At 44.9% G+C, this 15,295-nt stretch overlaps 1 protein-coding gene across 2 annotated transcripts in view; it reads left to right on the top strand.

Moving 5' to 3' along the window:
• SNAP23 (synaptosome associated protein 23) overlaps positions 1 to 15,295 on the top strand; it is a 230,146-nt gene that overhangs the window by 176,246 nt on the left and 38,605 nt on the right. For both annotated transcript variants that reach the window (XM_086937239.1, XM_086937238.1), the window contains exons 6-7: positions 3,854 to 4,009; positions 5,829 to 5,973. In XM_086937239.1, the coding sequence (XP_086793365.1) occupies positions 3,854 to 4,009; positions 5,829 to 5,973 (301 nt within the window). The remainder of the gene's footprint in view (positions 1 to 3,853; positions 4,010 to 5,828; positions 5,974 to 15,295) is intronic.

The following is a 15,295-nucleotide window of genomic DNA, read 5'->3' on the forward strand; positions in this document are numbered from 1 at the left end:
GGAAACATTGCTTGCTATTGGAAATATCAAGCCACAAGAAGCACAAAATACAGAAACGATGCTTCTCTGAAATTTCTCAAAATCTGCGTTCTCCCAGTTGAATTGAAACTAGTCCAGAACTCGCACACTTAAGGCTGAAGGTGCTTCTTTTCACGAAGTGCATCACCACAGAATTCAACAACCCGACACTACAGCAAACATCCGAAATCACTGGAGCTGCTTAAAACGTACAAGTTAATTTTGTATGACATATTGATCGCCTAATTGCATTGTGTCTCTTAACTTATGTGAATTATTGATGTATTCTAAGATTTGCTCTTGGTAACTGTCCGATCAGCCCATGGTTAAGAAATGGTTGTGATTATATGTTATACAAAATGTTAGATTTGGTTGGTGGGTTACACTTGGTTACTGCTGTATACACTTTTCGCTAAACTGATTCTTTATTGCAGCTGTCTAAAATGTTGAATGGTTACTTGCTCAGTATGTGTGATAGTTTGCACTAAACATGAATGAAATGGAAAAGCACAAGGGCTACTTTGAGCCGGTTACTCAATTGGTAATGTTCTGTTACTAGTGATTCGCCCTATAGTTTGCTTACCAAGAACACTTCGTAAGCTATGCAAGTTTGTATGCATTATCGAACAGTCTGTCCCATTGCAGTATGTAGCAAATGTTCGTCAAAAAGTCATTTAGATTTGCACGTCAGAAAATGTCCTTAGGTTAACCTCTACAGATTACAAACCAGTGTCCAACCTTTCGTGGAGCCACCCAGTCTGAGAAGTCAAACAGATTGAGGATTTGGAATTATGCGTGTGTTTTTGGGGACCGAGGAGAGCGAGATCACGCAAAGGATGCAACCAACATGGAGTTAGAGGGTCAAAGTATTACATCAGCCTCATAAACAGGAGCGCACTTTTCTCACCCTCATTTGCTCATTGTCCAGGAGCATCATAATAGCTTTCTGGTCCCAATTGAATTGGTGTGGCACAAACGTCCTAGAGAACCACTTCAGGTAAAGGGCACTACTTGTCTGGTCACGGTTGGAATCAACATGGCTGCAAGTTGAGGTATCCCATATTTAATTTTGGTTTCAAAATTATGAATACACGTTACGTTACGTTATGTTATATTACAAGAATTTCATTCAAAATTTCATGTTTCGCACATCAAGTGGTCAGTAATTAAGGCCCTCTTTATCTTCAGAAGAAATTTCAGAAATATGTTCCTAATTGGACTTCTTTATTAGGCTTTGAACACTAACTTGTTGATCCCACAGTTTAGAAAAGTAAGAAGGGGTAGTTGCTCTGTACGCTTTCTTGCTGCCAAGCACCGGAATGATTTGCCATGTTTTTTGAAGGAGACACCAAATCACCTTCATTTTAGAAAGCATCTCAAATTGTATTATTTGAATAAATATGCCCTTTTACTGCACCTGTTGGTTTAGCTTGTTTTATTAGCACCAAGAGACACTTTTCAGTAACTGAGTGCTTTATAAAATTTAGTGAAATCCATACAAGGGTTCAGGTATAACACTCAAATAATAAAACACCCAAACAGGAGACATATAAGAAAAAAAAGGGGAAGAGGGAGAAGCACAGGATACCCATATATACAATATTTCAATGAATCTGAAATGTTTTGTTTATTATTAACAAAGTTAGACAAACCATCATAAGACAATGATGGTGCTCATAGGTTTACACAAACAGTACAAAAATACAGTGTATAATCAAACAAAGTGGCTGAAGGACAATATACAAGGTTGGGGTTCAGAAAAAACGGAAACAGCACACAGCAAAGAAATGCGTCCTTCATTTAGGGCCACAGTAAAAGCGTTGACAGCGTTTCGACCTAAAATGAACTTCGAACGTCATCATCAAGACAAGACAATACACTTAGGAGCATTCAAGCAATTTTCAATAAAACATTAAATGATTTATCCAGGATGTAATACAGATGAGAAATCACATGAAGAGCCAAAACTCTGTGCGAATTCAAATTGAACTGTTCCGTATTAAAACGCCTCATTGAATTATGATAATTCACGTGCCAAAGATGATAAAATAGTTCTGAGGACTTCAAAATGTATTGAAGGAGACAGGACTAAATGAGCTGTTCTCCACAGATCCAAAACTACTTTTAGATGTAATTAGTGAAGAATTAAACAACCGGGCTGGTATAGGAGATCAGACGATGGGCTCACCTAATTGCCCCTCTCGGCTTTGCCTGGTCCCAAAAGCATAACGGTCAAGAACTCGTCCGAGAAAATGTTCTACTTCATTGAAATATTGTATATATGGGTATCCTGTGGCTAAATAATATTGGCCGTCTTTTCTTCTCTCTCTTCCCCTTTTTTTCGTATATGTCCTTTTTTTGGGTGGTTTAATTATTTGAGTGTTATACTTGAACCCTTGTTTGGATTCCAGTGTTACTTTGCTCATGGTTCAGGTTATAGAGTGGCCTCTGCTTGTAACTTATAACATTTAGTAGCAATGAAGTAGTGGGAAGTAGTCAAATGATCAAGGAGAATCAAGAACCCACATTTAAATTACGATCAAAATGTATTTGAGAAGTCAAAAACCACTGCAACTTAAGTGATTTAATAACCTCACACATGGCAGTGCCTGGCAAATGAGTGCCAGATTAGCAGAGCATGTTTTGGGCCATGTGAGCTCTATGACCTTGAGATTCATCTATGACCTTGAGATTCATCTATAGGGGGGGGGGGGTGGGGGGGGGGGGGGTGTAAGAAGGCATTTGACTGTTGCCGTCCTTTTGAAAAGTCTGTGTTTCTTTGAGACCCCTGTTAGTCCTAGGGTAATTACGGGGAGGCACTGCCTTACAAGGTGTTGTAAAGAAATTATGTTGCAGTAAATATTGTAAAATAAAACTAGAAGGAAAAAATAGAGAACAAACTTAAAATGTACTTCTTAAAACAACACATAATGGGGCGGCAGTAAGGGACTGGGGAGCAACATTCCTGATGGCATGGCCAGCACTGGAAGAAACAGCTAAATGAACTGGACAGGTGAGTGAGGCAGATTTGTGGAGAGCGCATGACTTTGCAGGCCTTTGAGGGCTACACTTCAGAAGAAAATGGAGAAATAAAAGGACAAAGCTGGCAGGTTGGAGACAGGAAACCGGCGGGGGGAAGAATGGGAAAGAAGGATTGAGAGCTTTATCAACTCCGAGAAGACCTGCAAGAGAGACGAGGTTTGTGGTTTCCCCAGTAAAAGGCCAGCAGAACACATGCTTACAGTAGTGAATTTAGAAGGAGGTAAACAATTAAAGTAAATGTAAATAAAATATTTAAGAACATAAAATTATACTTTTTATGGCAGGATTTTCTATACTTGCTAGAGAAAGCAATGTTTGACCTTTTTTCGCTCTATTTTATACCTACGTTTTGCAGTTTATCTTTTTGCAAAAAATCCCATGCATTCTCCTACAGTGAATTTCCTTAACTTGCCTTTCTACTATGTGTATTCTTGATAAATTACTTACAGGTGGCTTGCACTGTCACAGTGCAGGCTGTTCACCAAGAACTTGAACTGTGCATTTTGAGGGAAGACAGTGGTTCTGTACATATTGTAGGTCTATGTATTTTGTTCTTCTTTCCAAAGAACTTTAGTCACCCTCCTCGGTTTCTGGAGGACTAGTTTCAGACCTCCCACAGTAAGCATCCTGCCGAAACGTATTACCAGGAAATCCTTGGAATTGTGCTGATAACTCGCACGCTGGCTACATATTGTATTACAGGTTTCCTTTACTGACTTGCAGTCTTGTGAATGTATGCATTTTTTCTTAACGCTATAGTGTTCTTCTTAGCTGGTCTTTGTTTTTGTTTTAGGGCAAAGAATTTTGAGACCGGCGATGCATATAAGAAAGCCTGGACTGGTGGTACTGCAGAGAATGGCCAAGGGGCAGTGGTGGCAAACCAGCCAGTTGGCATATCCAATGGGCAGCAGCAAAGCAAGGGTGCAACAGGTGGAAAATACATCAATCGGTAATCAGTCACTCTTCTTTCTCCCTTACACTGGTGTTTTTCAGATAATTGATGTGGCTTTTTCAACCACGTTCTGTTGTAACAGCAGTTGCAAATTTATGTACATTGTGATGTACTATTACATAAATACTAATATGTTTGAAGGAAATATCAACTTGTGAAGCGCGAGAATTGATCATCATCATGACCATTGTTACCACTGTGTGTGTGTGTGTGTGTGTGTGTGCGCTATCAGTATTAAAATGAGCATCAACAAAGACCATGCTTCTGGCTTATAACAAACTGTAAGGCAGGCATATTGGCTTGGTCACGGCTTACATTTTAGTGTACTTTTGTTTTAGGATCACAACAGGGAAACTATTGCAGTTGTGCTTCAAAAAATGGGCTACAGCACAATAAGTTAAAATAGCATCATATATTTAGCGCCTCACCTACTCTTCATCTCAACTCCCCAGGAATCCAGCCTCACCCCTCAGTACCATATCCTCAGCCCCACAAACTTCACCTTTCACCCTCGTCACCTCAGCCTCATCTTAACCGAACGTATCCGTAGCACACCAATATCAAAGAAACAGCATAGCATCTTCAGGGTAAGTGGTTTATTTGAGTTATTCTTGGTGTACAGGTAAAACATATCACACCAGAAAACATTATGCCCTCTGAGATCTGATTCCAACTGAACACTTTTTGAATATTCGCACATCTGGCATTGCAGACTGCACATTCAACCCTGGCTATATCATCTTTTCCAAGAAGACGAAGATCACATGACACGTGCTTTCTACTTATAAATCCTATGTTAAATGGTTATTTAAAAATTAAATGTTGCCTGTATACAATAAATATTGTTCCCATAATTGAGCTGATTGGTGGCTATGAATGGATGCCAGAAAGGACAGATGGGGTCAGACTCGGGTTGAATTGGTGTGTCCAACAGTTTTCACATTTCTTGAGTATTGCACTTGGTTTTAGAGTCCCACCTCTAGAAAGATGAACATTGCAAGATGTTCTGCAGGAACATGACCATTACTAAATATACATCATGTGCAAGTTGGTAGACGGATTATTCAACACATTTTATTTAAATGATTGAGCACATGTGCCTTTAACACAAATAGAACGAATGCACAATACGTTTATACTCTTTCTAAAGTAAAAAGTAGTAGTGGTGGTTTTCCTGCCCCCACGTGATGCACAATGTGGGCTGCAGTGCAACATGAAGGTTTAGCTTTTGAAGCGGTTGAGTCCTGTAGCCCTATGGTACAAGTTGCCAGAAATGCATCTAAGTGGTTTCTCTCCCTGCTGGGGATATTTTGACTTCCCCACCTATGTAAAACAAACATTAAATTATCAAGAATGTTTTCAGAACAAGGGCTTGGAATACATGGAGCTGCATGGAATGCATGGAGTTGCCATCCAGCAGGAATATAAGGGCAGGGATTTTAAACCTGAGCAATTGTAGAGAGGAAACCTAGAGGAGGTGCCTACATCACATCTGCTAGCAAGGTGGTGGTCAGTCTTTACAAGCCGGATGGTCCTCACCAGTGTCAATGCATAACTTTGCATTGATGTTTGCAGCAGTGACAGTGGAGCTAGATAATACTCTGATGTATTAGTCAGTCCTGAGATTGACACAGAGGACTTATTCCACTAAACGTGTTTTAATGCACTTTGGATGTGAACATAAAATAAGGCTAGCTGAGTGACTGATTACCCTATGGAGTGTATCAGAAAATCTAAACCAAGCGTATAAGCTGATTCAATAGGCATGTCTTTGCTAATGTGATGCTTCTTGTATTAACCTTGGTTTTCTCAACAGGGTTACAAATGATGCTCGGGAGGATGAGATGGAGGAAAACTTGGAGCAAGTGGGCAACATCCTTGGTCAGCTGAAGGGTCTGGCTATAAACATGGGCAACGAGATAGATACTCAGAACAAGCAGATTGACAGGATCAATGAAAAGGTATGTTCTTTCCTTGTATGTGTCAAAGTGAACACCACAGCTTCTCTGCTGCAAAAGCGATGAGCCAGGACCTGTATCTGCACCCTTGAAGCTCCACAAATGGAAGTTGATGCACTCTCCTCACACTTTCTTTAACTGTTACCTAGATGCCCATGCTTCTTGCTGGTCTGGAAGGCTTTTTAGGATAAGATGTATGGAAATGGAATCTATTCACTACATGTTTTTTCGTGTGGGTGTTTTCTTCAAGGACCTGTTAAGATTCTTGCTTAGGCTTCCTAGACCAAAGAACTTAAATAGAATACAGTCAGCCACCCCAATTAACACATCTCTCACAGCTAAGTAACACAATTATTTCTGCAATTATCTGTGGATCTAGTGTCTAAATGGGTTCTATGTTATAGTGAGTAAACCACCTTCCTTGACCACCGTTCACAGGCAGTCCACCTGTCCACCTTTTCTGCACCCTACACATCCTTAACCTGCGGGGTCCCTCAGGGCTCTGCACTATCTCCCCTACTATTTAATTTGTATTTGCAACCCCTCCTAGCTTCCCTCCGTAATACCCCGGTCACAATCTTCAACTACGCGGACGATCTTCAGTTAATCTTTCCCATTGATTCCCTTCCTTCCTCCTGTCTTAATTTCCAGTCCATCATGCTGGCCATTGCTGAGTGGATGTTTCACAGCCAATTGAAATTGAACCCCACAAAAACAGAGCTAGTACTCGTGGGGGGCCCCACTAATCCATGGAATACCACCTTTTGGCCATCATCCCTAGGGACGGCACCCACTCCAGTGAGCACAGTGAAGAGTCTGGGGGGGATTATCTCTGAAGACCTTTCTATGAGACCACAAATCAATTCAGTCACCTCGTCCTGTTTTTTTCATCTCAGGCGGATCCGCAAAATCAGTAGGTTTCTCACCAGAGATGCCCTGATTCTAGTCATCATCGCTCTTATCACCTCCAGGCTCGACTACGCCAACATGCTGTATGTGGGGATCCCTGCATTCCACCTCCACCGGCTGCAGCTGGTGCAGAATCAGGCTGCCCGCCTGATTTTCCGCCAGCCTAAACATCAGCACGTTACCCCCCTCCTTCGAAGTCTTCACTGGCTCCCTGTCTCCAAGCGCTGCACATTCAAGCTGGGGTGTACAGTTTTCAAGGCCCTCTCTGATTCAGCCCCTGCCTTCATCTCATCTAGTCTGGCACGCTACATCCCCCACAGAGCTCTCCGCTCAACATCTCTCAACTACCTCGTGGTTCCCAAATTCAGACGATAAAAGCATGGTGGTCTGAGTTTCTCTGTCCTGGCCCCCTCCACTTGGAACTCCCTGCCATCCACACTTCGTCTCTGTCCCAGTTACGACTGCTTCCGCAGACTGTTAAAAACTCTGCTATTCCAGTCAGCATTCGAGTAACTCCTTCACCCTGATCACTGTACTTTGTCAAGAGCGGCAAGAAACCGTTGGTGAAAGTGCGCGGTACAAATATTTTTAACGTTAACGTTAAAATCTTTACGGACCACCATTGCACTTCTAAGCTAAACACAAGCTTGTTAATCAGGACTTTGATTGCTACATTTATCAGAGACTGTTGCCTGTATGATAATTGTAGCAAACTTTGCTGTTCTTACTCATGATTGCTAAAACTGGTTATTTTGTGTTGTGCAGGTAAAAGCTGCTTGTTTTTATTTGGCTCAAACGTTTATTCCTCGTCTCTGTTATACATTTTGATCCCTGTTTTTTGTAGTTAAAGTGTGTAGTTGTAATGCCAATCTATGGAGCATTTCCTACTAAGAATGTTTTCAGTTTGAACTTGATGGTTTTTGTCGTTGGCTGAAAGCTTGCTGCTTCATGGGCATCCACATTTGGAAACTTGATTGTGTGTTTTGCATGCTTGTAGTAGTTTGACAGGATTATCTGCTTCAAATGCGTAAGGTCTTTTAGTCAGTTTAGAGCTTGACCATCTATCAAGGATTCTTTGGGGATCTTTTTTCTGTGTCCTAGTTATTTGATCTTCTTTTTCTTACCGACTTTCTTAGTAATTTGTTTCAACGTCCAAGACATCACCTTGTGCGTTTTCAACTTTACATTCTAAGCTTTCAGCAGTGGTGATTGGTTTGGCAGGGGCGTTGAATGCTTTTTTCTATGTTTACATTGGTGGTTGTGTGTCATGAAAATGACTAGCACCCTCCACATCTAAGGCAGTGTATTGTTCTCCCTATGCCACCTTGTCACTTTTGACTTTCTCTGATCTAAGACCCCTGTCTTTGCGTGGTGAATTGTACATCTGTGGGCCAGACTCTTGTTTTTTGTTTTTTTTTAAACATATTTTTATTGATTCTCATACCTATGCAGAGTGTATAGCCAGTAAATTAGTTGTATAAACATTGCAATTGTATATGATGAAAAGAAAAACGTAAATAACTCCCGCCCTTCCATCTCCCCACCCCGGACTCAAACTAACATTTTTATTCTTGTTTCATTAGGCATATCTAGTGATCATCCCACAGTATGAAACAGCAATACGCAATGTCGCATATACAGTCCATAGCCTGAGCAGTCTACATACAGTTAGACCGCCCCACACTGTAAATTATTGTTACTGTATGTCTAAACCTGCACACCAAAGCTATGCGTTCCAAGCCTATGTTTGTAAGTTCATGACTGTGAACTCTTTGAGCATTGCATTCCATTAAAGTAAAATAGGTATCTTTTGCATCCCCTTTCGCTCCTCTCTTTGAAGCTCCGCTCCCTCCACCCTGCCCCATTGGACCACCTTGTTGTACCAGTCTAGTAATAAAGACGATCTAGTAGCCTTCCACCTCATGGTTCTATTTCGTTTTGCTAGGATCATCGCAGGTTCGCAAATTTGCGGGCAAGGCTTCCTTTCTTCCCTTTGGGGCCTAATCCCAATAAGCAATATTCCAGTGACATATTATTCCCCAGCAGTGCTATACTATTCACAATTCCTTGCACTGATGACCAATAATGATTTAGCCTCGGGCAGTCCCACAACATAGGCAACAAGACGGAGCTTCGGGGGAAATAGCGGGGACAACCCCCCGACACTTCTGGGAACATCCGGCTCAGTTTGTGTGGGGTCAAGTACGCGCGGTGTACAATCATTAGCTGTATAAACTTGAACTTCGGGTTCCAAGAGACTTTGCGAGGGTGTGCCTGTAGTATCTCCCATTCCTTATCTGTAAGTGCACAGCCATTATCGATGTCCCACCTGTTTCTGGTTGACTGAAGTGATGCCAAGGTGTGTGTACGAAAACCCCGGTATAACCATTTTGTCAAGTGACTACCTTTACCCATCAAATATTGCTTGCGTGTCAATGCATGTGACGGCGGCTCCTCCCCCAGGGTCCATAGATAACGGGTTATGTATGCGTGGAGCAGAAACAGATTATGCGACACCTCCATCTCCCTCACAAAGGCATCATGATTCAACATCGCGCCGTTGTTAAAGAACGCTCCTATCGTTGACACTCCCGCATCTACCCATGTCTCTGTGCCTGAGAGGCACCCTCCCTGATGATATCGGAAGTCCTAGTAGGGGTATGTTTGGTGCGTAGGGTGTTGTATTTTTAGTGTAGCGCGTTGCCTTCCTCCAATACAACATAGCCGTCCGCAAAAGTGGTGGCGCCATCAACAGCAGTGCATGTAATGCCCCATGCTCCCATACCTGAGGGGTCATAGATATTTCTTGCAGGTTACTGTCCGCGATCAAATACGCCAACCATTGCAGCTGGCCTGCATAACAATAGGCTCTCATATCCGGTACTCCCGTCCCCCCTTATTTTGTGGCCAGCTGTAGCTTAGAAAGCCCTATACGTCTAGGGCCCGAGCCCCATATTAATTCAATAAGAAGGGTGTCTAACAATTTAAATGTCTGAAGCGGAATTATAATGGGCTGATTGACGTAATATTATAACCGTCTCGGTAACATCACCATTTTAGCTATGGCAACTCGCCCAGCCACCGATGGAGGTAGTGAAGTCCAAAACTGTATTCAATTCCGGAGCGATGTAATAGCTCGCGTCAGGTTATCATCCAATATATCCTCCACATCCCGGTATATCTGGACACCCAAATATTTAAAAATAACAGTCGCAGTCTGGAACGTTCTTCAATCAAAGCGAATTGGGTCAGCACTTGTCACGTCATTAAAAGAATAGACATGATTTATTCTCATTGATAGAGAGAAACAAATTCTTTGGAACTCCGAAAAAAGCGCAGGAATAGGGTCATAATCGCCATCCAGATTATGAAAAAACAAGATTAGGTCGTCTGCATACTCCGAAACTACATGCACCTCATCTTTTATGTGTATACTCTTGTCGCACGCCGTGGCACGAAGCTTATGCAGGAGAGGCTCCAGCGCTAAAATAAATAATAAGGGCGACAGTGAACAGCCCTGCATAGTACCATGCAATACTTTGTATTGTTGTGAAATGTGGGCACCTGTGCGTGCCCATGGCGTTGGATTCGTATATAACAGTCGCACCCAGTTCGTGAATTCCGGCGGAATCCCGAATCTAGGCAACAATGTCAACATATAATCTCATTGTAGGGAGCCAAATGCTTGGAGTAGATCCAAGGAGATGCAGCCCTGTGGAGAAGCATCCACAGGCATATTGGACATCACCTGGTGAAGACTTCTAATATTGAGCGCTGTACTCCTGCCCGGTACAAAACCACTCTGATCAGTGTGTATCAGTCGGGGGGAATACGGCAACTGTCTGGTGGCCAACAATTTACTCAGGATCTTATAATCTGTGTTAAGGAGCGAAAGGGGTCGGTAACCTGCCATTTCTTGGCCGTCCCTACCCGGTTTCAGAAGAGAAACCACCGAAGCCTGTAATGTGGCTAGGGGGAGAGAGCCACCCTCCAACGCTGCCCGATACAAGCCCTGTAATCTGGGAACCAATATCTCGGAGTAAGCTGCATAAAATTCGATAGGAAGTCCATCATTGCCCGGCGACTTGTTACGAGGAAGGGCTTTAATCACTGCTTTGATTTCCATATTGGTGACAGGCCGTTTTAGGTCCTCTATGGAGTCCCTATTTAATTGCTGGAGTTGTAGTCCGTCAAATAATGTCTCGTGTTCACCCTCCCCTACCTCTTCTGTAGGTGCATACAGTCGTTCATAGTACTGCAGAAAAGCAGTACTAATTTCCAATTGGGTGCGCACAACAGCACCATCTGGGGTAGCTATTGCAAGAATAGGAGATACCGGCGGCTCATCCTTAATTATCCTAGCAATCAATTAGCCCACCCTATCTGCCGTCACATGTTGTTTCTGGGTGTATAATCCGTAATCTAGGACACGGAGGTCTTCCAGCACTCCAGCATGTGTTACATGCAGCTCCTGTAGCTCTGACCGGCTTGTATAATTCGATACTGCCTCCTGTTCTAACACAGCCAGTCTATTTTCGACTGTCTTAAGCCGATCCAGTAGGGCGGCACGCGCCCCGACTTTCGTGCTAATCGCTACCCCCCGATCACAGTTTTAAAGGCATCCCATTCAAGCTGTCGTGTGCTAGCTGCATCTGCATTTTCAGCAAAATAATTAGGTATGGCCGTACAGAGAGCCTTGTGGAACACCGAGTCTTCCAATAGTGAGGGGTTTAATCTCCATGTTGGTATGGGCGTTGGAACCTTCCCCCAGACTAGTGTAGCCTCAATCGGATTATGGTCCGTGTAGGTTTTGCCTAGATGTGTGGCATCTACGACTATGTCAAGCAGCTGCAGCGCGCAGAATATTCTATCTATGCGTGTATGTAGGCCGTGCGGTGCCGAGTAAAATGAGTATTCCGTATCCGTAGGGTGCATCTCCCGCCATATGTCTCCAACCCCCCAGCCTCTGGCCCATGTCTGAAGTGCGTCCGCCTGCTTCCTACATCCCACACCCTGCAGGAGGGGGGTATGATCTATCCATCACTATGTCCATCACTGCATTAAAATCTCCGCCCAACACCCACGGGTACCCTTTACAGCCCACTAAGGCAATACTAAGGGTCTCAAGGAATGTGTCCTGCTCTGTGTTCGGGGCATAGATTCTGCCTATCACTATGTGCTCCCCATCTAATAGACCATGCACCAACACATATCTCCCATTGGAGTCAGCCCGTTGTTCTAGGAGCGTGAACGGGGTTCCATTCTTGAACCAAATCGCTGCTCCTCGGTCAAATGCAGAGTAAGAGGTAGAAAATAACTGACCTCCATTTCTTTTGAAGCTTAGAGGCTTTCACATGTATTAAATGAGTTTCCTGAAAAAGTACTATATGTGCCTTTCTACGATTTAATTGCTCCAGAATTCTATGCATCTTATGTACCGAACCCAGGCCTCTCACATTCCAGGACGTGTAGGTGTATCTATTGGGCTGCGCCATCCAAATTCTCGAGAACGACCCGCCGTAGACCATGTTTTCAGTGCACTGTTCCATAATTGTAGCCCATGTAGTTGAGTCCGTAACCCCCAATTAATTTTCCCAATACAAGGTTCCCCCATACAACATTGGAGGACCAAACCACAACAAGAAATTCAGCAAAAACTATGTGGTTTCCATAACCAAGTGCATTTGCCTTGGGGGCAGTGGCTACCACCCACTTCACAGTACATTGCACACAATTCTCCATGTACAGTTACATCAGAGCCCCAGTCCTTGTCCCATTAGAAAACCTGTAACACAGACTGCACGACCATCCAATATTACCACTTGCATAATTATCTGAACAGAAGTCATAGTCAACATAACTGGCATAGCTTTATATTCATCTGTAAGTCCACCTCAGCAGAAGGAGAGGAGCACCACAGTCACCCTAGGCAGCCACCGGCAGTCTGAGGATTAACCAGGGGGAACAATGCCACACTATTCTCAGAGTCAGACTGGGCATTTGCGTCTTCAGAAGAGTCCACAGTTCTGCTCCAGATCGTGCATCATGTGCTGCCAAGGCCACCGCCGTTAGTATAGCAGCCCTTTGACTGTCTGTTATCTGCTCTGGTGACGGATGTCCTCTGCTTCCGGCACCTGTCCAACGCCTCTGGTCAGGTCTGTCGCGCTGAACCCGCTGCGTCTTCGGCTGTTGTCGGCTGGACTGGGAGGAGTGCCGTGAATTCGGCAGTGACCAGGTAAATTCTAGTCAGTCCGGACTGTCAAAGAATGGGGTCTTTTGATTATTGATAACCTTGAGTCCTGCTGGAAATAACAATGCATATTTCAAGTGATGGAGCCAGAGTTTCTTTTTGACGTCTTGAAACGTAGCCCTCGCCCGCTGTACCGCCAGAGAGAAATCCGGATAGAGAGAAATTGTTTTGTTCTCGAATGTTATTGGAGCATTTTCTCTGGCTGCATGCAGTATTGTATCCCGGTCTTTATAGTTCAATATCCGCGCTACAATCGGCCTGGGCGGCGCCCCGGGAGGGAAGGCCTAGGCAGAACTCTATGGGCACATTCCACACTATAGTGCTCTGTTAGGCCTTCTGGCGCCAGCCGCAGCCATTTTTTTTTACGAATTGGGTGGGGTTAGATCCTTTGCTCCTCTCTGAGATTCCCAGTATACTTAGTTCTTCTATCTGAGAGGATTGCGTTGTTTGCTGGGGTATGAGGTTGTCCAGTCCAGTTAGATTTGACTTTGTCCGCCAGCTTCATGTGATCTGCGTTCAGTAGATTAAAACTGGTGGTCAAGGCACCAATTTGAGTTTCGATTACAATCCTGGAGTCCCGTATCGCCCTCAATATCAGATCCAGTTTGTCTTCAGTTCAAGCAGGTTCCGTAGGTGGAATCGCCTCGCAGTCAGGGCTTTGCATCTAGGTATCTGTTACTGTTCCAGTTGTTTCTCTGGAAGGCTGGGGGTCCGGTTGCTTGGTCCTGGGGCACCCCATGATGGTAAAGAACTAGGGCAAGTTATATCGCCGCTCTCATCCCACAACACCACTTGTTATCTACTAATTGTCAGTCCCCGGTTGCCCCACTGCAAGTCACTGCACGCCACACACTGGACCGTCCCAAGGGTCACCTCACTTGCACCACACCACAGCACCTCGTATTGTGTTACCACATGTTCCAGTGCACCAGCATCAACCAACGTCCGCTTCGTCCGCAGCCTGGCTTCACTGTGCTGTATCTGTATTCCAAATGCTCCTGGCGCAAAGCAGGCAGAGACCCTGGTAGCGTCTAGACAGGTCCAGCCCTGGCTCTCAGTATTTCCTCTGGCTGGTGGTCGCACAAACAAGCCAGGGGTTAGACCCAGGGAAGCGCCAAAGAAACGTTAATTTACGCCTGCATCACAATGCCAACCCCAGTGTTGTAGTGCAGCCATATTAAGGACCAAGGCCACGTTGACACTGTGGGCCCACCATACGCCTCCGTATTGCTTTTGTTAGTCTGGGCTCATGCTCCACTGGCGCGCTACACATTGTACAAGCCCCTGTCAGCCTCCTCGATCCTCATATGTCTTAGCCCAGCTTGTTGGGGGTCTGGACGCAGTCTACTCCACAGCAGGGTACCGCACTGGTATGTCTCCCCAGCTAGCACCACCATGCATCCCTGGTGCCGGGATGGCTAAGTCTGATAAAATGTCCACCACTGCAGTAACAGGCTTCTCCCACAGATTTCCCAACTCACCATGAGTGTGTGGCGCGTAACCCCTCACTGCGCAGTCTATTCCCTCATCAGAGCTCACCGCCGGTGTTCACCTCTGCCGTTGCAGGGCAATTCGCAGATTCGGGCGTGTCCCAGCATCCAGGGCACAAACCAGCTCCAGACCTATCCTAAGCCATGCAATTTACGCCCAGCTCGGGTCTGTCTCTTTGGCGGGTGCCCTATTATGAGCGTGTTCAGGGGACGAGGAGCTTAAATTGTCCCGCACAGAATTTTCCTGTCGAGTTCCAGCCTGCGTCAGGGCTCCGCCTGCCATTTTGTGCCGTTCCGGTTCCTCCGTATCGCTCACAGCGACGGGCCCCCAGTTCACAGCCCCCAGTCCCTCTAGCAGCAGTCCGGCGAGGAAGAAGGGGGTCGTACTCACGACAACTGCTCAGCTCCTCAGGTCCTGGGCCACAGATTGCGAGTTCCCGGCCGACCCCATTTCAGTGCCACTGCTCAATTATGGGCTCAAGTCCGGGCGTTGTCTGACTATTGAGGGCACACAAGCTCCAAACTACTCGTTTTCAGAGTCTTCGGCATCCGGTGTCCAGCGCGCCAGTAAGGAAGCGCGGATGGTCCGATGTCAGCAGAATAATTGCCACAGTGTCACGGCTGGTCACGGAGCTCCTCTAGCTCGCGTCTGCCATGCTCGGCGGTTGGCCACGCC

The sequence above is a fragment of the Lissotriton vulgaris genome, chromosome 9, assembly GCF_964263255.1.
Source record: "Lissotriton vulgaris chromosome 9, aLisVul1.2, whole genome shotgun sequence".
NCBI classification, from domain to species: domain Eukaryota; kingdom Metazoa; phylum Chordata; class Amphibia; order Caudata; family Salamandridae; genus Lissotriton; species Lissotriton vulgaris.